The following is a 21,845-nucleotide window of genomic DNA, read 5'->3' on the forward strand; positions in this document are numbered from 1 at the left end:
GGGTCAAATATAATGTAACCAGCATTCTAAAAATCCTTGTCATCCTCAAACTAGACTAAATTATTGTATTTTCTTCCATATATATTATAATTTTAAAGTCTATTGACAAGCGATGGGCACTGGCCATCTTGTGTAGTCCATACTATGAGTTGAAACTTAGCTAGAATCCTTCAGTGTCCAGTTTGACGAGTTTCATCTCACCTATTTAGGCTTTTTGGTGGTTTGATACTTGACATCAAAAGGAAAGCACCTTTTTTCTTGAGTGACTTCAAGGATGCATTAAGCCTGCAGTGCCTGGCCTCGATTCTTTTCCTATACTGTGCCTGTATGTCTCCTGTAATCACTTTTGGAGGGCTCCTTGGAGAAGCTACAGAAGGCAGAATAGTGAGTACAAAGAATGGTAGTGGCCAGGCGTGTAGATCTTCAGAGGCAAGTGTCTCTGTGCATTTGTCTCATCTATTCACACTTGTATTTGAAGAGTTTACCCACAGCATTGATTAACCTGCCCCAAACAGACTTCCCCTAAAGGTAATTGCTGTGGAAAATGTGGGGAACATATGTGAACAGGAGAAGATGGACAGTGGAGGTAAACACAAATGTTTGTCCGAGCTTGCTGGTTGAATGGCTTTCTTTATAAATTGAGAAAGGGCTTATGTTGTCTTTGTTTGGGGTGGTGGTGGGGCAGGGTGGGGCTGGGGGGGAGGAGGAGGAGGAGGAGGAGAGCAGTGGGAGGTGGGTGGAGTGATGTAAGTAAGAAGGGTGTGCCATCCTCTGAGGCCTTCTGAAAGTAAGATAAGCTTGACCTGGTTCGTTGGCCTTGGCCTATTTTGTGGACTCTCAAACAGAACTGTGGAAACACTGGGTCCTGCAACGGTGCTGCCTTTAACCATATTGCCATTTAATCTAAATAGAAAAAAGCTAACCCAGGGAAGAATGGTTCACTAAAAACTTCTTGTAATATGACAAAAATAAATGGATATGTTTTATCTTTTGTTGGTAATACTGTAGCTGGTTGTTGTGTATTGTATCTTTTCATCTAATATCTAATGCCCTGGAAATCTTGATGTTTTTTTGGCACTTAAATGTGATGGTTTGTAATTGTGAACTGTGAGTTACTGTTTCTTCTACTGTTAAGTTTACCAGTGGTATAAAACTTATTTTTATTTTGGATGAAATTCTGAAATCTAACAAAGGCTAAAAATTTGATTCTTAAAAAAAGATGGTTTTGTAAATAATTTTTTAAGTGTAGTACTACATAGACTTAAGAAAATAAACCTAATGACAAATTTTTTCTTTGAAATAAGAATTTTTAAACAGATATTTTAGAATATCATATCTCCTTTGTTTTACTTTAGGTTTTTAAAAAGCTACATTTTCAAATGATTGGAATTCAATCACCAAAAATTTATTAAGTTCCAGTTTTGTGGGAGGCACTGGGCTAGATATCAGGAATGCAAATGCAATAAAATGAAATAATCCCTGCTTACAAAGGGCTTACATTCTAAAAGAGGAAATAAATGCCGACTAAGATGTATATATTTCTTTTGGTTATTATCTTGAAATGTGCAGGGCTTTCTCACGCTGCTTTTTCTCATCTTTATTGAGAAACATAGGCCCTTGTTTTTAAAGGATCTTATGATCTAGTCAAAGACTTAAGACATGTATACATAGAAGCACAGCACAGGGAAGTGGATGATGATTGGTCGGAGTCCAGAGGAAAGACACATAATTCCAAGCTTCTGTGATAGCGAATCCTTTTATAGTATTTTAGCTAGGCCTTGAAGTAGGATTTTCATAGGTGGTTGTGGCAGGAGGTTTCATTCTAGATGGAGTAGTGGGAATGGAGACATCGGGACAAAATAGCATCAGTTGTGTTTGTGCTTTTAAAAAGATTGACCTGGTAGAGAGGTTCCAAGAGAGGGTTGTTCAGAGCTGCCTTTGCTGTGCCATGGACCCCTCTCTCAGTCCGGGGAAGCCTGTGCACCCCTGCTCAGAATAATGTTTGTAAATATATTAAGTAGTATCTATAGGATTATAGTGTACACCGGTTATACGGAATTACAGTTACCAAAATATTCAGAACTAAACCCCAGCAGTGAACCCTTGGTCTGGAGTGGGGAGAGATACGAGGCAGGCACACCCCCTAGCAGCTGCTGGAATAGTGCAGCAATGAGGTGCACTCTGCAGGTCTTGGCAGAGAGAGCAAGGAGTCCAGGATGATCCCTAGGTTGTTAGCCTGATCGTCTGGGAAGATGGTGGTGCTCTCTACAGTAATAGGGAAGGTGTTGGGGAGGATAGTATGGGCAGGGGTGGGGAACCTGTGGCCTCAAGGCCACATGTGGCCTTCTTGGTCCTCAAGTGCAACCATTTGACTGAATCCAAACATCACCCAACAAATCCCCTCGATACAAAGATTTATTCTGTAAAACTTGGACTCAGTCAAAAGGCTGTACTGAGGCACCTAGAAGGCCACATGTGGCCTTGAGGCTGCAAGTTCCCCACCCCTGATATAGTGAAAAGATAATGAGTTCTGTTTTGGACTTGTTTAGTTCAAGATGTCTCCTGGACATTCAGTTTGAAATGTCTGAAAGGCAGCTGGAGGTGGCAGATTAGAGGTCATTAGGAGAGGTATAGGGGCAGGAGAAGTAGATTTGAGAATCAGCAGCATAATAATATGGTCATTAAATCTGTGTGAGCCAGCGGGGTCCTTTATGAAGCAATTCCTGATCTCTTGTCCCCTCAACCCCCTTCTCTTTACTGGTACCCTCCCTCTCAAACTGCCGTGTATTTACCTACTTATTCATTCTGCTTGTATTTTCTCTGTATAGGTGGTCATCAGCACACATTTATTAAGCACTTACTATGTACTAAGCCCTGTGCTAACATTTCCTCCTGTTAGATCCTTGAGAGGGGTTCCCCCCCCATTTTGTTTTTTCTTTTTCTTTTTATTTCCTGCATCTAGTGTAGTGCTTATTGATTGATTGATTAAAGAGAAGATAGATAAGCATGGAGAATTGGAGGTCTTTGAAATGTTAAAAGCGGTCTTTTATAATGAGAAAGTTCAGAGTTGGACTAGTGATTGTAGAGTACTTTCCGGGGTCTGCAAAGCAAGGAGATTCAGGAACCATGAGGTGTTGAGGTTCATCAGCCTGACTACTAAAATCACGACTGCTAACTACTGTGGACAGAGAAAAAAGGGGAGTGTGGACTTGAAGTTGAGTTTTCTGGGAAAGCTGTTAGGACATGGTTCAGGAGACAGCACATGAGAGCAGTTTTGATTTGAAGAGCACAGACAAATATGTTGAGGATTTAAAACAATGAAAAGAGAGAGGGCTATTTTTTATTATTATTTTGAAATACACGTTGATAATTCAGGGCAGATTCCTTTTTTTTTGGAGGATTAGGTAAAATTGCTGTATCAGTGGGAGGGGGCAGTGGAGTATAAATTGTTTCCAGGCAAGAGCCAAGTTCATTTAGGTTAAGGAGGTGTAGAGGAGGATGAAAAAAACAGGTCTCGATTAAAAGAACTTTTGCCCTCAGTGCTGGTAAGTTTTGTAGAGTAGTAGAGTGGAAGGTAGTTGTAGGGAGAGAGAAGTGAGGACAAATTTGGCTTGGAATGGAAGGAAATGAGTGTTGTGTACAGGAGGGTATAATTGACCAGAGCATGGCTGATGTGTGTGTCTGGAGGGGTGGGAGACCTAGGGGAGAGAGCATAGGAGACCTGGTTGTATAACGCGTGGAGCAGGTGGAGTCTGAGAAAGGAGAAGCTAGCCCTCCCAAGGGCAAGGGAAGATTTGTGGGCCAAAAGATCCCGAAGTAAACAGATAGCATTCTGAAGGGAGGAAGCATTTATGTAAATGTGGAGTTGTATGCATTGACCCTCGCTGGGTAGTTCCGGAGCTGGTCCCTGACTCCCTTTTGGCTGCCATGTCATCATTTCATTACTGTGCTGTCTTACAGTAGTTTTGGCTTTCTCTTCTCAGATGCTGTTTTGCCTGTATTTCTCTTTTCAAGTGTGCTACTGAATGCATTGATTCTAACACGTGCATTTCAGCAGAGTTTAAGGGCAGTTCAGTTTTAATCTAGAGCTCAAGGACAGACTCACAATATGTTGTTTTATTTCATAATGTGAAACATTTACACACTGTACTGTTAAAAATGTTCTTGTTTGTATGATGCTTACTCCCTCAGACAGTTTTGCTTATGGACACAATCCGTGTGTGAGTTAATAGTTTAATTTTGCTTCCATAGCATAAGGTCACTTTGGAGTTTTGACCATGGGACATCCTCTTTGACCCAGATTGACTTTTCTTACAGTTATCTTTCTCCTTATTCTAGTTTCCTCATATACTTGTTAGGCCAATTTAGTAAAGGATTGGGGTATTGGTGAGCAATTAACTCTTATCTTTTCTTATGTGTTCCTATTGAGTAATTGTTTGTCACTTCCCCAGTCATATTTTGATAGTGGCCCTAAGTTAGCATGCTTTTATTTTAAGGCAGGTTGTCTACTTTTTATGGTTTATTCTCTTTTACAAACTTTAATAATAAAAGATAACTTATTGTTTTAAAATTTTAAAAAATCTCGAAAATTGTTAAAAAAAAAAATACTAGAATTTACTTTTCCCTGACTAGTTTATACTTAGAATTTTAGTTTCAGCATGGTTCTTTACTGAAAAATTGTAAGCGTCAGATAACAATGAAAAGTTAGGGTCTAGATCTAGATAAAACAAATGCCTTAGTGTCAGTCAGTCAGTGTTTTTGCTAACACCTTTGGAATGGTTTCAGGTGTGGTATAGCACATCATATTAAATCTTAATTCAGGTATGGGGCAGAATGGTCACTTGTACTATGTAGGAAGAAAGGCACATTTCCCTATGGATGTTTAATGTTCTACGATTTTTTACAGTTTTTGCCTCTGATCTGACATATTCTGTTGAATAAATATTTTCGGTCTTTTTCATATTGACTGTATATCTTGTATTACTACAAATAATGGTATTATTTGTTTGATTAACATTTTTATTCAGACTTTCTTTCCAGATCAGATGCCTTTATGCTTGTAGCAGATTAATGGAATGTCTATGATGCATTTGTTTTTATGACTTTCTCCCCAAAACCAGAGTGCAATAGAGTCTCTTTTTGGAGCATCGTTAACTGGGATCGCCTATTCATTGTTTTCTGGGCAGCCACTTACAATCTTAGGAAGTACAGGACCAGTTCTTGTATTTGAAAAAATATTATTTAAATTCTGCAAGTAAGTGATAGTTCTTTTAGCTTCATGTAGTATTTTCTAAAATTAAGGAGAAATAGATTTCATTGATTATTTTCAAGCTGTGAAAACTAGGATTTGTTAAATGTTTAAATTTAATACTAACAGTTGAAGCACCTACAGTTATACATATCTTCCTTGTCAATGTTTTGTATGAATATTTATGCAAAAATAAAACTTAAGTGTGTTAATGGAAGGAAGATAGTCTAAAAATGAAGACAAGACTTCATTTTCTTATTTCCACTTAATATCTCTTAGGATGTTTAGTTTGATGTTATGCATTTTTGGTTACATGTTTTAAGAATATGAGGGAAAGTGCTGCTTTTGACTTGTGCTGCATATGTGTATGTTTCTCTTTAAACAGAGATTACAGTCTTTCCTATCTATCATTACGGACCAGCATTGGTCTCTGGACTTCCTTTTTGTGCATTGTCTTGGTAGCAACAGATGCAAGCAGCCTTGTGTGTTACATCACTCGTTTTACTGAAGAGGCCTTTGCAGCTCTTATTTGCATAATATTTATCTATGAAGCATTGGAAAAGCTCTTTCATTTAGGAGAAGTCTATGCTTTTAACATGCACAATGACCTAGACAAACTGACATCCTATTCGTAAGTTTTTCTCTTAATTTGTTTTTGTTTATTTATTAGATACAATGTTTGATTTTAATTGAGAGTAAAGAGACCTGGCTTTGTTACTAACAAGGTGTAATGTACAAAATGAGGATTTAGGATAGAATCATCAGTTGCCAAACTGATCTACTGGACCCTGTGTGATCTGCCAGAATTTTATTGGCTAGCTACATTTTTTCTAAACTATTAAAATTAAATACAGTTAGTTGTAAAACTGTATTTTTAAAAATATAGTGTATTCTACATATAAGTATTATGTCTATTTTTGTATTTTTCTGAACACTGCAAAAATATTACATATAGTTAGGTCTAGGCCTTTGTAAAGTCCAATAGCCCAGAGGCATTCACTTTCATTACTGCTGTCTTGTTGATTTCTCTGTCAATCTTGGCTGTGCAGCGTGTGTGTATTGTAACCACAAGGGCATCGTTATCACTTTTGGAATTTGTGATAATCTCTATTCCTTTGTTTCCATTTAAGGTTAAACTAGAATATTGGTGAAATTGGAGAAATTCAGACCTCTTGATACAATAAATGTGACAGAAGAGTTACTTTTTTTGGTCTCTGTTAGACCAAAGGAAACAAGCCACTTGTATATTTCATGGAGAAAAGTTACTTTGAGTTTTAAACTGAAAAACACTAGAATTAGAGTCATGTGACTTTGAACTTTGCCAGGCCTAGAGGCCTGTGTGGGCTACCCGAGTCTTTCTTACCTCACCTCCGAGGTCTTCGGCTGGCCACGCCGGATGCACATATGAGAGAAAGGACGTTCCAGAGTCGAACAAGGGTTGAGCTTTATTACAGGGTCTAGTTACAAGTGCAGGGGGGTCTTCCTTAGGAGGAAGAGGGGGAGATTTCCTAAGGAGGCTAAGATCTTAAGGGGTTGGAAGTAGAAGTACAAGCGGGGAGAGAGGGGGAGGGGAGAGAGGAAAGAGAGAAACGGAGCCTACTGTCCTCTTGGCTCCACACGTGCTAAGAGAGAGCTTTCAGGCTTCCTCAATCCTACTTAACCTTCAGCCGCACAGTTTGCATCTCAATACCATGCTGTTAGGTAACTAGGTGTGCTCCAATCCGGGACAATCTCGAGGGCAGGGAGACTCCACCCATCACGTATCTCCCGGGGAGAGGCGGAAATACCTGAGCTAGCCGAGCTAGCTCAGTCTGACCTTCTCGAATCCCCGCTGTTCATGGAGGGCCTCATAAGACTCTAAGATTTAGAAGTCCCACTTTTACCCGCCCAAGACCATCCACACGGATTTGAGCTTCCAATCCCAACAGAACTTCATTGAGTTTTTATACATAGGTAAAGCAGTAATTCTGTTTTGTATAAGCTACTAGCCTATTACTGAAGAGATGCTTTTATTTGTGTTATTTAAAAAATTTAGAAACTTTCTAGTTATTAAGCTTTCTTGGTTGGTTAAATTTGACAGATTTAAAATTTTAAGGTTTCCCTAAAATGTTTTGTATCATTCACAGCCTTAATCAACAGTATCTTGAATGACATTTAAACTTGTCTTAATGGCTTAAGACCATCACCCTGATGTAAATTATTTTCCCATGTTTTAATATAGGAATGCCTTCAGGGACTATTGAAATACATAGGGTTATTTGTCCTTAAATCCACTATTTCTAGGCTGTAATGATGTTCTAATTTGTTTTTCCTTTTCTCTCTCCTGGCAGTGATAGATACCCTTAAAGATTATTGGCATGTATATTCTTTGGTTCATTGCCTACTAGAGTTCTGTTTACTTAATTTCTTTTTCTTCTCTGTGGTCATCTCTCTTGGCTGTTGCTTTTCACCTGCCTCATTGCTGCTTGGAATTCCCATCACAGATTTCTACCATTAATTGCTCTTTTCCCCTCTTCTGGCCATTCATCCAAACCTGACCTACACTTCCTCGACACACAGACCTCACCTTCTACTTTGCTGAAAAAACTGAGACCATTCAAAGTGAGTTCCCTTCTCTCCTCTTAATCTCAGAACCTTTTGATATCATCTTCTAGTCTTGCTTCCTTTCTCCTAATCTCTGACAGAGAGGTGACACCTGACAAGGTGAACTTCTTTACCACCCCATCCCTACCCCCTTTCTATTCTCTTGCCTCACCCCCTGTCTCCATCCCCCATCATGCTCAGTGATTGCAGTATCACTGACCCCACTCCCAGTTTTCAGACTCTCCCTATGTGCTGATTCCTTATTGCCTTTAAACATGCCCAGATATCCTTTGTCCTTTGCAAAAACATAAACATCCTTGTCCTTCCATCCATTTCAGCATTATTCTTTCTTTCTCAGTCAGTAGATAGCAAAAGCCATCTACAGTTACTGCCTCCACATCTTTTCCTTTTGTCTGACCATTCTTTCTTTGGTTCCTTTGCTGACTCATCATTCATATCATTCCCCCCAACTGTGAATGTTCCCCAAGATCCTGCCTAGGTCCTCTTTTCCTTTATATTCTCTTTCTTAGTAACCTAAGCAGTTCCCATGGGCTTAATTATCATCTCTATGTAGAGGATTCCCAGACATATATATCAGTCTCAATATGTCTCCTGAGCTTTAGTCCTATATTACCATTTTTCTACTGGACATTGCAAAATAAATGTCCCAGTGGCATTCTCTCTCCACTCCTGCCTTCTTCCCCTCACAAAAATTTAAAATTTTATTATGTATATTTTTATTTTGACCTTAAGCACCAAAAAAAGCAGTTCCTTATATATAGCAAAACATAAATAAGAGAATTATATTTGAAATCATGAGTCTCCATTTTATATCTACTTGATGTTCTTTTAAAAAAGTATGATTCCATATGCTCCCTTCAGATCTCCCCTTCTCTGTGCTTCCTTCTCAACTTGTTTATATTTGCATAGGTGTACAGTTGTTTTCGTTTCTGGTAGCCCTGTTGCAACCTTTCATCCTTTTTCTCTTAATCCTTTTTTAAATAATGGCAGTAGCAGCAACACCACCACCAGCAAAATATCTTTTCCTTACAACAGATAACCATGATAATAGAAAATGAATCTACATAGTGTCCATGTCCTACCATACATATTTTTTTCATCTTTTGTTTCCTTTTTTTCCCATTTAGGTCTTTGAGGTTGGTTGTATCTTGATTGCTTTTTGTGCCTTCTTAGGGCAGAATGTGGGAACTCTGGAGTCCCTTAGTTTGGGCTGTCTTAGTTCTGAGTGCTTTGGTGCCACTCTGGTCACTGCCACTCCCAAGGTTCCCAAGATCCCACTTTAGGATATCCATAGTAGTCTCAGGATACATAGCCTTGTAGGCCACACCAATTATTATCACACATTTTTTGGGTCTCCTTTAGCAAGCTGTTGACTCGCTTTTCATGATTTTTTTGCATTGCTCTCATTTCTCTTCCCAATTTTTCCTCCACTTCTCTTACTTGATTTTCAAAATCCTTTTTGAGCTCTTCCATGTGATGTGATTATGACATGACACATCTTCCATGGCCTGAAATCATTGCATATTTATTTTGGAGGTTTTGGATGTAGAAGCCTTGACTTTTATGTCTTTGTCTAATGATATGCTTTGTTCTTCATCATCCAAAATGGATGGAAGAAAATACCTCTTCACCAAGAAAGTAACCTTCTGTAGTCTTAATTTTTTCCCTTTTTTGGGCATTTTCCCAGCCATTCACTTGACTTGAGTCCTTTGTCAAGTGGAGGGTATATTTTAGGGACCTGTAAGTTCTCAGTTCCTCCAAGGTGGTGCAGTCAAGGGAGTGGAGTTTACTGCTGTCCTGTTCTGTACTCTGGTCTGTGAGCAGCCACAAGCTAGTTTCTGCCCAGGATCTGCAAGAAGGGTTCCCTCTCCATAACCGCCTCTAGCTCCCCCAGGTCAGTGCTCCTCCTCACCCCAGGACCAACACTCAGAACTAATACCCAGACCTGCTGCTTGATTCTCCCAGGGTCTTTAGGCACAGGTCTCCAAAGATGTACGCTGTGCTGCAGTGACTTCTGCTGCTCTGGGGCTGGGGCTAGGGCCCAGCCTTACTCCCTTCTCACCCAGGTGAAAGATCTTTCTCACTGACCTTTGAAGCTGTCTTTGGTGTTTGTGGGTCGAGAAATCTGGGAACTGCAGTTGCCACCTGTGATTCTGCACCCTGAAGCCTGCTTTACTGGGTCCCTTCTGTACTGGGCAACCAAGGCTGGGCTGTCCTCTGCTCCGAGCCCAGTGCGATAGACCTTTCCTGTTGGCCTTTCAGGCTGGCTTGGGCTGGAAATCTCTTTCACTCTGTTGTTTTGTGGCTTCTGCTGCTCTAGAATTTGTTTAGAGTCATTTTTTATAGGTATTTTATGGGCAATGGGGTTAGAGGTAGAGTAGGTCTGTCCTTCTACTCCGCCACCTCAGCTCCGTTCTCATCCTTCAGGTTTTTAACTTCAACATTATCCTTGACTCTTTACTCTCCCTCATTCACAATCAGTTGTCAGGTTTTGCTCTTTCTCACTCTATAGTGTCTCTTGCATCCACCTCACCACTTAGAGTCTTCATTTCTCTCTTGTTGTTGTGATAGCCTCCTGCTTGTTCTTCCTGCCTCCGTTCTCTTCCTTACCTGCAGACACTTACTGCCAAAGTAACCTTCCTTTAAGTTCTATCTTTGGCTCCTTTTCGGTTGATTGCAGTGTTCCCCTGTTGCCTCTAATTAAATTCCTTTGTTTAACTCTTCAAGCCATATACAGCTGTTTCCATGTATCTTTTTAGCTCCCTTGGACATTGTTCACCTGCTTACACTTGTGAGATTCAAACTGTCCTGCTCTCTTCCGTATTCCTGATCCTCCTGGTGCCTCCTTCCCATGCCTTTGTACTTACCGTCATCTTGTTCACTAGGCATTGACTCTTTTTTCATCTCCCTTCTTCCCTTAAGATACAGTCTCTCCTCCCACCATTAACTTCTTTGTCTGTATTTGCATTTATTTATTCTATAGTTGCACTGCATTTGTAGATAGTCTGCTTGAGGTCTTACTATCTTCTGGATTCTTTTTAGAAAATAATCCTCTTTAAAGGTTTCCTTGACTATCCTTTCTCTACTTGTTTTTGTTATGTTAAATTATATATAATGAAGACTATGTTCTCTGTTATCCTTTAATAGTAGCATAAGATATATTTTCCCCTCAGATTTCTGTGTGGTAAAAATGTTAAGATATTGAAAATTTCCGTGTTGCATTCTTAATTAATTGTCAAAATTAGACATGTGAACTGAAAGCGTTTCCTTTAATGGTTTCTCAGATGCTTGTGTACTGAGCCTCCAAATCCTGGCAATGAAACACTCAAGAAATGGAGAGAGATGAATCAGTCAACACATACAATTTCATGGGGTAACCTCACAGTTAAAGTAAGTATCTTGAAAAATACTGTTCATTTTGCAAATTAGTTTTGACTTCATGACAGTTTGATTCTCATTAACCTCCATTTCCTTTTCTAATTTATATAGAAATAGTTTTAGAAAACTTTAAGATGTAGCCATAAGGTTTAGAATTGATTCTGAACCTGCTGTGGAGTCAAATAAAGTTTATCATCTTCTTACAAACCACTTAAGTAAAAAGGGGAAAAAGCAGTAATGAGATGAGCCTCATGCAGACAGCATGTTAAAGTATTGCCAACAAAAGGAACAGCCTCACTTTCTAGCTAAGCTGACTGAGCATCTCAGAGAATGACTGAAAAGTAGCGAAAAGAGAACTGCCTGCCCTACTGTTCTTTTTTGGGTCTGGGCTCAAGTTCCAGTCCTTGTGAGTTGGGACAAGCCACTTACATCATAGAGAACATCAATGAAGAAAGCATTTTGGAAACTTTAAAGTGCCACAAAAATAGAATATAGTAATGATTAAAATTGTCTTTTGACCAAAATCCACTTTTGATACTATTCCACTGGATTTGGCCATGGCAGCGGCCCCCACCACTGACTGCTTACTTCTTGTTCATTGACGTCTTTCATTAGGAAACTTGATTATGGTTTTCCTGATGTACTAGGGAGATTTCCAGGGATGAACACCACTGTTCCTATTTCTTCTAGACTTCTCTGGCTTTTCTGGTGTAGGCTCTGCTATAGAAACTCATAGTCATAGGAATGAGTTCTTTCTAGAGCATTGTCCTTGCTTGGGATCATGCTTTGTGAGATGTTCCTCAGAGAAGAATGAATCAGAGACATTGGAAGGATTGTGATACAACTAGGGCAGAATGTAGCTACCTAGTATAGGCAAGTGCAGTCCATTTCATCTATATTGGGATGAAGCATTGACCCATAATCATTTATTGAAATTATTACATTTGAAATCAATATTCCATTTTTTAAAGCCAGTTTTTAATGTAGTAAAGTTAGTATTGCCTTTAAGAAAATGTTTCAACTAATGCAACTTACTTTTGGAAGAAATTTTGCCGTCAGGGTATACCAGATATCTTTCTTACCAATGTTGGGGCAACTTTACTGATACTTAAAAGCAACTCAAAGTATTTTGGAACACCAAAGTTTGTGTAATAGAAAACAGATAGATGACTATATAATGGAGTTTAATTGAGTTGAATCTGTTTATATGAGCTGTTAAAGAATGACAGTGGACAATGAGTAATGCCAGCTCACCATTTCTACTCAGTGAGAGTAGGCCTGCTCTTCTGAGCAGCAGATGAGAGATTCAGTGCCCTTGGCTTGGCTCTCATTTTGGAATCTCTTTATCTCATATTTCTTCACAAACCCCTGCCAGTGCATTCATTCTTTTGATGAGTAGAATGCATAAGAGGCTGCTCCTGTAGTTGGTCTTTCTGAGCAGCTTGGAAACCTCTACTTTATTTTTTCACTTGCCCGTATTCTCTGTTTGATTTGTGATCAGGCAGAAAGAAGAAGGGGTGATGTGGTCAGCCCTTGCCCTCTAATGAGAGTGTTGGTGTTGGAAGACATCTTTCTGGAATGTCTCCCTGGTGTCGCTCTCCCTGCTAGCTAAGACTTGACTGCTCTTTTCTGTTCTGTTGGAGTAACTGCCTCTAGTGAAAATAGCTTAGTGAAAAATCCATGCAGTGTTGCTTCCAGAATAACCAGCTCAGCTCCAGTTGATTGTGTTTGATGGGTAATTTAGTTACCCTTTCACTGTTTGGAGAAAGGTATAGAAGCAATTACTGATTTTAGTTGACTTTAAAAGAGGCAGGATTTCTTCCCTTTTTTTCCAGGAATGTAAAGAATTTCATGGGATCTTCCTGGGCCCAGCCTGTGGTCTTCATGGGCCCTATGTTCCTGATGTCCTCTTCTGGTGTGTCATCTTATTCTTCACAACGTTTTTTCTGTCCTCATTCCTGAAGCAATTTAAGACCAAGCGTTATTTTCCCACCAAGGTAATTGAATACAACTTCAGAGGTTTCATATATAATGATTTTAAAAATAATAATAATTTGTATTTAAGTTATTTTTTTATCAGAGATTAGAAGAGGACCAGGGATGTTGTGTTTCATAGTGAATATATGTGGTATGTAGCCGTTTCTGAGTTACTTAGGAGAAGAATATGTGAGAAAAGATACTTTAGTTACATATATAGTTAGATGTCTGCTGTTCGGGGAATGAAATACAGATTTGATTCACAGACCTTTCCCTCCCTCCTAGCCAATCTGCTGTTCACCTCCCCAGTTTAATTTGTGACTGCCACGAGCTATTTGCATTTACACACTAACTTGGTGCCTTTCCTTTAGGTCCGATCAACGATCAGTGATTTTGCTGTGTTTCTCACCATAGTAACTATGGTTGCCATTGACTACCTTGTAGGTGTTCCTTCTCCTAAACTTCATGTTCCTGAAAAATTTGAGGTAAGGGTCATGAGATCAAGCATGTGAGGATTTGTCCTTGTGTAAAAGAGTTATTGATGAGCAGTGTAAAAGCCATGAGAGGACTGTGGCCTTTCTTGTTATTGTTGGAGCTTTAAAACACAATGCATTTCTAAAAGGATAGAGGGACCTGTGGGGCTATTGGAAAGAAGGAAAGAAAAGAGTGAAGGGTGGAGGGATCAGCTAATGGGGTACAGAGCGGAAAGGTGGGGGAAGGAGTGCCTAGGAGCATGCCTGGCAGTGGGCAGGGTGGGGCCATGAGTGGGTCTATTCGCAGGAGAATCCCTCCCCACGCCTTCTCTGCCCCTCCCCTGTCTTTCTGACCAGGTATCTCAGTGTTCTCCACTCAGAAGATCCTGTTATGGTACTTACTCAGGCTGTCTGCACTGTGCCCACCAATAGATTTTAGCTCCTGCAGAACAAGAAGTGGATGTGATTTTTTTTTGCTAGCCCCCTAGCACCTTGAACAGAGTAGACTCTTCATCTTTGCTTTGTGGAATGGTTAAGATCATTTAGAGATTGTTTATTAAACAAGGAGTTAGTGAAGTATTAGTTATTTTCTATGGAGACTGAAATGCTACAGTTCTTCGGGGAGAGAGAGAGAGAGAGTGAGTGTGAACACGTGTTTCTGTGTGTGTGTATGCACGTTCCAGCTAGGGAATTCCCAGGGGAAGACTTCAAGGACATGTGGATGGAGTTAAAACACAGATTACACTTGTCATCTTTTTGGTCTTATGCTGGGAAGTGATTCTGTTCAAAACAGTGCATTGTGGGCGATAGGGTAGCACCAAGTTCTTATTTCTCTTTTTTGTGGGAATATTCTGATATATTTTAATGATTTATTTAAGCTGCGTTTCCTTAGTTTATATGAAACATGGGTTAATTTGAAGTGAAATTAAGTAAAATAATTTTTTTCTTTTTAGCATTTCCATGTATTTAATTGGCAGTTCATTATACTAAATGACCTTTAAAAAGAATACCTTAAAATAGATATCCATTGATTCATATGGCAAGAAAATACTATTTGCCAGCTAGATTTATGGCAGCCAAGTGTGTAGGAGAGTGTGTCAGACTTTGAATTCTAGTCTAGCCTAAGGCATTTCATAGTGGTGTGAAAGTGGGGGCAGGTCATTTAACCTCTCCCTGATTCCGTTTCCTCCTTTGTAAAATGGGGATAATAATAGTACCTATTTCTTAGGGTTGTTTTGAAAATCAATGAAATAATATGTATAAAGTGTTTCCTAAGCCTTAAAGATCTACATAAATGTTAGCTGTTATTATTATTGACATATTTGGAATACATATGGTTGCAGATAGCTATGACCTTTAGAAAAATTAATTTGTAGGGTCACAGATTTAGAACTAGAAAGACGTCATAGGACCTCAAGTTTTTGTTTTTTTTTTTTTACAAATAATTTCCAAATACACAAAATGAATTATTTGACATAATTTCCTCAGGACCTCTATTTACGTTACTTGTTGAGTTATGCAGGTGGCAAACCAAATCAAGACTTAATTTGTGGTCCTCAGACTTTATATCCAGGGCTCTTTTCAGTGACAGCACTGCTGTTTAACTTTATTTTTTAATCTGTAGAATGAGAGAGTGCAGATTAGATGTGGCACCTGCCGTCATGGAGCTGTAGCCTTGTTAAGGGTCTACTGACACCTTAATAACTAACCATGATGTAAAGACTTTCCTTGACACATATTGAAGGACAGAACCCACATCCTTCTAGCTCTAACAGTCTGTGATTTGATGACACTGGGGTGCTGGGCAGAGAAGACAAGGAGCAACTCCAAAATAAAAGCAGCTTATAGACCGTAAAGTTTGCAAGCACATCAGCGTTGTAATGTTGATTATTCGGTTTAAGTTAATAAGGGAAATCTTCTTGGAGGTCGTGGAAACTTCAGAAATTTGGAAGTGATGAAAGAAATAAAATACTTTCCGGTTTGTAATCGCCACTGTTTTCATGGAGGCAAAGTGATTTCCATAAAAACCATTAGGAAATTGAAGCATACGTAGACAGATATGTGTGTACGTACCTCAGGATCCCTTAATGCCAGAATTAGAGCACAGAGCTCCTCTGAACACAGTTACTGTTACAGTCATTGCTTTACATCAATCCTATTGCAATATGTAAGGAGAGGACAGAGAGCAGGGCTGAGGAACCTGCGGCCTCAGGGCCACATGGGACACTCTAGGTCTTCAAGTGTGGCTCTTTGAATCCAAACTTCAAAGAACAGGTCCCTTTCATAAATGGATTTGTTCTGCAAAACTTGGACCCAGTCGAAGGGCCACATCTGAGGACCTGGAGTGCCACATGAGGCCTCAGCTTCTCCCTGAGATAGATGATTTTGTAGCTGCTGATTTGCTCCTAAATGCTGCCCCACTCTCCTCTTTGTTGTGCTGTCCTCAGTCAGGCCTTGCCTAGATTTTCACCATCCTCAAGGATCATTGGCCCTAGAGTTGTAGAGGGGACCTCAGTTGAATTTCTTCATTTTTTACTTTGATCCATTGAATAATTTGCCCAAGGTCACAAAGGCATAAGTGGCAGGAAGTTGGTATTCATACTTGAAATTTAGTACTTTGCTTGTAGCCATCCTGATATTTAGACTGTTTGGTATGTAGGTTTAGACCTGTTACAGCACTGTCTGATGTCATAGAAAACCCCAGTTTTGCATGAGGGCTGAAACAACATTTTTCTAGCCTTTTCTTTCAACAAACATTAGCGAAACATGGAAGTACTTCTGTAGCTTCCATGGATTAGAGGAAGGAGACCTACAAACATTTTTTTAACTTTTATTATTTAAATGTTTTCCTCTCCCTAGCCTACTCATAAAGAGAGGGGTTGGATCATCAACCCACTGGGTGATAACCCGTGGTGGACATTATTAATAGCTGCTATTCCAGCACTGCTTTGTACCATCCTCATTTTCATGGATCAGCAAATCACAGCAGTCATCATAAATCGAAAAGAACATAAATTGAAGGTATTTTTAATTTTCTTTCTACTTTAGTAATTGAGATGAATTATTTCGTTAGTATTTTCATCATGGCTCTAGCATAAAAATAAGTTGCTTGATTTGTTAGTGAAAATATTTTCCTAAACTGAGTGGGCACTTGAGAATATGAGAAACCTTTGTTTGACTTTACAGAAAGGAGCTGGATATCATCTGGATTTGCTCATGGTTGGTGTGATGTTGGGCGTTTGCTCAATTATGGGTCTACCGTGGTTTGTGGCTGCAACAGTTCTGTCCATAAGTCACGTAAACAGCTTAAAAGTTGAATCTGAATGTTCTGCTCCAGGTGAACAACCTAAGTTTTTGGGAATCCGGGAGCAGCGAGTTACAGGCTTACTAATTTTTGTTCTGATGGGCTTGTCTGTGTTCATGACTTCTGTATTAAAGGTAAGATAATTTTTCCTCAAATAGTCTTAAGAACGATGTTATAAGATTGAAGCTCATGTTTAGTGGTATAAAAATGACCCAATTAAAGTAAGCTTAAGATAGCTAACTAAATTCACTTAATTTCACAAGATTTTATTGGTAGTTATTAACTTAGAAATGGTGGAGAGTTTTTTGAAAGGTAACCTTTAATTGACAGGAGTTCCATAGTAAATCTAGAATTTGATGTTAAAAGCTGTTGGATAATTTTCCTTGTATGCTTGCTTAAAGGTAGAGGAGAATCCACCTAAAGATACTTTTAAGTGATTCCACATGTCCATGCTCTCATTGATATTAACTAAACTCGCTTGTGGTTCCCATTGCAACCATCTCTGCACCTTATCCAGTGAGACTTTTGTCTCTGTCCTTCTATAACTTTCCCATTGAAGAGCTACTCATAAAACACAGAGAACTTTATAAAAATATTGACAATATTGCACAAAAAAAACCAGGGAAAGCTTAATAAAATTTGGTTATGTGAAAAATAATAATGGAGAATGAAAGCACCACCCTAGTTCTAAGTAAAAAAATAAAGTAAAAACAAATAAAAAAGATGAAAAGGCATGAAGAATAATTAGAAATCACAAAATAGGACAATTTCATACTATTAAGGAGACTGTATAGGAAAATAATTCTGATAGGAAGCTTTATTTACTCTTAAACTAATTTAATGTATATCTCTATTGATGCCAGGAGTAGAAAGGTTAAGGATATGTCAACACCTGATCCCACAGCCTCCCAACTTCTCTAGAAAATTGCCCTCATTATTATCCCTACCATGTGTCCCTTATCTTCATTCTGTTGACTCCTTCCTTGTTACCTACAAACATGCTCGTGTCTGTCTCATCTGTAAAAAATACCTTTTTGATCTGACCATTCCTGCTAGATTCTGATTGTTTCCTCTCCTCAGCTAAAACTCCTTGAGAAAGTTGCCCGCTTCTGTCTGTTACCTCATCTGTAATCTGGTTTCTAGCCTCATAATTCAAAGAAAACTTCTCTCACCAAAGTTGCCAGTGTTCTCTTAATTGCCCCGTTTAGTGACCTTTTTCTCAGTTCTGGCCCTCCTTTACTTCTTTTAGTCTTGTCATTTGCCCTTTGAAGAGCTGTTCCTCTCTGGGTTTTCTCCTCAAACCCTGTTTACTTTTGGCCTTCCTTCCATTTGTAGGCCTGGTTCTTGGGCCTTCTCTTTTCTCCCTCTGGGGTCTCATTTGATGATCTCATCAGCTTCCATGAGTTCACTAATCCTCTTTATGCAGATGGTGGCCAGATCTAGACTTCCAATCCTAACCTCTCTGTTGAACTACTGTCTCTTGTCTCTGGTTGCTTCTTGGACATCTCAAAGTGGATTTCATGGGCCTTTCTCCTCATTGTGTAGGTGCACAGTCTCAGGGTTACTGAGGCAGCCATATGGCAAAGCAGATAGAGGACTGGGCCTTGACTTAGGTGTTTCTGGCTGTGCATATGAATAAACACACATAGCTACTCTTTCTGCAAATTGAAGCCTCTCCTGAATGCATGTACCACTCTTGGATAATGTACAGGTTTTAATATCAAAGATTACCACCTATATCTTAAATGCCAAAGGTTTTAACTTTTTTGAATATTACATCTCATGCTAGAAAGATCTGCATTTTAAATTTCTCCCCCACCTCTGTTTTCCCCTGCCTCAATCATATACTTCTTCTTTCCATTGTAGAGAAACCATAAAAATAAGATTATGTAACTTCCTAAAGTGCAAATAATTTTATCTATATCATTATTATAATATAAATTATTTTTTCCTATTTATCCCTAATTTTTTATTTCCTAAAGTACATTTAAAATATTTATTGTGAGAAGTTTAGATATTTCATCTAAGATTTTAATATTGACTATAATTTGGAGTTGAGAAAAAATACAGTAATTGCCCTTTTATCAGCAAATATGAAATGACATGATAATTTTTAATTTGCTTTTGTAGGCTGTGTCCCTATTACAATTGATTATATGGTTGATTGTTTTTATAGTAAGAATATGCTTTTGTCATATTCTGTATTTAATTATATGATCTTAGAATTTATCGCTGGAGGAAACTAACGAGATCATTCATTTTCAGTCTCCTTCTTGTAGCATTGAAGATACTGACTCTGTCAGGAAAGTCACTAACTTACTAAAGTTACACAGCTAAGGCCCAAGCCAAAGTCTGCTGATTCTGAGGCTGGCCTTCTCTTCACTAGGCTACACATGCACACCCTTAAGCCTGGTCATCATGAGTGTGATAGTTTAACACAGAAGATGTCAGTGAGTCACCTTTCATTAGGATATCATTGAGGAAACTCAAACTACTTAAGAATTCAGATTTTCTGAGCCCCTTCTTTGTGAAGATTGAGTCATCATTAAGTCTTCCGACTTTTGCCCGGACTATTAATCTTGTTCTTTTGTGTATTGGTATCCAGTGACTGTATCACTTTGTGCTTCACTATTATTTTTTCACTCTTTCCATGTGTGAATTCTGATTGTGATCATCTGACTTGCAGTTTATTCCAATGCCAGTTCTCTATGGTGTTTTTCTTTATATGGGAGTTTCTTCACTAAAAGGCATTCAGGCAAGTTCAAAGTTTAAAATTGTTTTTATTGTGATATTTTCTATTTTAAAAGATTGTTTTTAAAATGGTAGTGATTCTATGTCCCTTTGGGCAAATCTGTTTTTCCTTATGTTGTAGCTTGAAAAGCCAATGGCTATTCTTTATTAAAACTTAGTTTTCCCAGGCATTGAGACTAATCTCTCCTGAAAGTGATGTCTCTGTATGCAGTACTTTAAAGTTAACAAAGCACTGTACTTGAATGCTTTCATCTGATTCCTCACCAACAACTTTGTGAGGTAAATAAATGGTGTGTTTATTTCCATCCTCATTTTATAGATGAGGCCATGGAGGATCAAGAAAGTTGAGTGACTTTCCAGGAGTCACTGAGCTACTAAATAAATTGTCCTGGCTCAGAGTCCAGGATGCTTTCCATTCTTCAGAGTTGATGCTGAGGAGAAAGAGTGGCGTTCTCAAACCAAATTGGGTGTGAGAGGGTAGGGGGAGAGGGGGAAGTAGGGCTCATGTTACGGCCTAGTGGTTAGGAGGAAAGTTAGACATTTGGTGCCTCCTTTTCCTGTGGGGATACACAGTGATGGAATTGAGTTACTTATAGCTTTCATTTATTTTATGCAACTTTTTCTGAGTTTTTAGGAATCTCTTATTTATGAAATGAACATTCAGATTATTAGGTATTCTTGTCATTCGCTTCTTTAAACAGCTGTACTTAACATTTTTCATATATGAAAGTTGTTGATTAAACTTTGGGAAAGTATTGATCAGCTGTTTTAATTTTTAGTTTTGTTTTAAAAGTAGGTATATTTGTGTTTATATAGATGATGATCTTTGTATTAATTCCATTTTTGAAGGAGCTGTTTTTAGCCTGAAATGATTTCTGGATTTTTTTTTTTTTATTTTTGACCTCTATTCTGGGCTCTTCTTTTAGCCTTTTGGGTCATACATATTGTAAAGTGAAGAATTAACAATTTTATCTGATTAATTTCATGGAACAAAAGTTTATACTTACAAGAGATCATAGAATTATTTTAGTGTAATTTTGTTCTCTTATGGTAAACTGGAAATCAGGAGGGTTAAATGACATATATTTTCATGAACATCTTTTAAATATTGTGTTCACTAACATGGATTAAGGGTAGATAGCAGTAACTTGATATTTTTTTTGGTTTAGTGGACCACGTTTATTTCAGTAAATTAAATAATTGCAAATTATCCTCTTTACTTTGTATTACATTGATTTAAAAGCACTTTGTTGAAATATAGCCAGATTCCAATTAGTGCAAATAATGAATCCCTGAAGTGGTCACATATATTTGAATCTGCACTATTCGAGTTTTTGATGACAAAATATAAAATGTTTTTTGGTTTTTTTGTCCAACAAAAACATGCAGTGAGAATTCAGATAATGCACCACATTCCATGTGATTCGTTATTCACAAAGAGAACCTAGATGCTAACTTGCATCTATCCTACTTTCTCATACTGTGGAAAAATGTTAGCGAAATTTCAGCTTAGAATTGATGTTTGTGCAGTATGATAGGGAGCCTGCCTTAAATCCAGGAAGACAACTTGGTTTCAGATCCCACCTCTGACATCTTGGGTGACTGAGGATTGAACATTTTAGTGATTGGAGCAACTCTGATACTGGAGGTTGTGGAGAAATCACAGATTCTGTCCCTGCCTCTAATATGTTACAGCTTTAAAATGTTAAAATAACCTCTCAAAAGAGAGCATAAGGTGAAGTTTAGTTTAATGTTTTTTACTTTGATTGTTTTGTTTCTAGTTTTTTGACCGCATCAAATTATTTGGAATGCCTGCCAAACATCAGCCAGATCTAATCTATCTCCGTTACGTGCCGCTCTGGAAGGTCCACATCTTTACAGTCATTCAGCTCACCTGTTTGGTTCTCTTGTGGGTGATAAAAGCTTCAGCTGCTGCGGTTGTTTTCCCCATGATGGTAAAAGAGTCTTTTCCCTCCTGACCTTTTAAAAACCAGTTTGTCAAGTGATCTTATCCTTTTCATATTGATTATTTTATGTACCTTACTGATTTTGAGGACAGAATCATTAAGTGATTTATTTGGGTGATGCGGAAATACATAGTTATCAGTTT

The 21,845-nt window shown here is 38.4% G+C and overlaps 1 protein-coding gene across 8 annotated transcripts in view; it reads left to right on the forward strand.

Moving 5' to 3' along the window:
* The window catches only part of SLC4A7 (solute carrier family 4 member 7), a 122,048-nt gene that overhangs the window by 81,409 nt on the left and 18,794 nt on the right, over window positions 1-21,845 (forward strand). For 7 of the 8 annotated variants that reach the window (XR_011976580.1, XM_072651132.1, XM_072651137.1 and 4 more), the window contains 10 exons: window positions 210-384; window positions 5,121-5,254; window positions 5,634-5,879; window positions 11,137-11,242; window positions 13,066-13,227; window positions 13,579-13,692; window positions 16,540-16,701; window positions 16,867-17,118; window positions 19,671-19,739; window positions 21,517-21,690. Coding sequence is in view for 7 of the 8 variants with exons in the window: in XM_072651132.1 (XP_072507233.1) it covers window positions 210-384; window positions 5,121-5,254; window positions 5,634-5,879; window positions 11,137-11,242; window positions 13,066-13,227; window positions 13,579-13,692; window positions 16,540-16,701; window positions 16,867-17,118; window positions 19,671-19,739; window positions 21,517-21,690 (1,594 nt within the window). In the remaining variant the exon portion in view is untranslated. Of the gene's footprint in view, window positions 1-209; window positions 385-5,120; window positions 5,255-5,633; window positions 5,880-11,136; window positions 11,243-13,043; window positions 13,228-13,578; window positions 13,693-16,539; window positions 16,702-16,866; window positions 17,119-19,670; window positions 19,740-21,516; window positions 21,691-21,845 lie in introns of those variants that run through there. The other variant, XM_072651139.1, reaches the window with a different exon arrangement.

Source organism: Notamacropus eugenii, chromosome 3, assembly GCF_028372415.1.
Source record: "Notamacropus eugenii isolate mMacEug1 chromosome 3, mMacEug1.pri_v2, whole genome shotgun sequence".
Lineage (NCBI taxonomy): Eukaryota > Metazoa > Chordata > Mammalia > Diprotodontia > Macropodidae > Notamacropus > Notamacropus eugenii.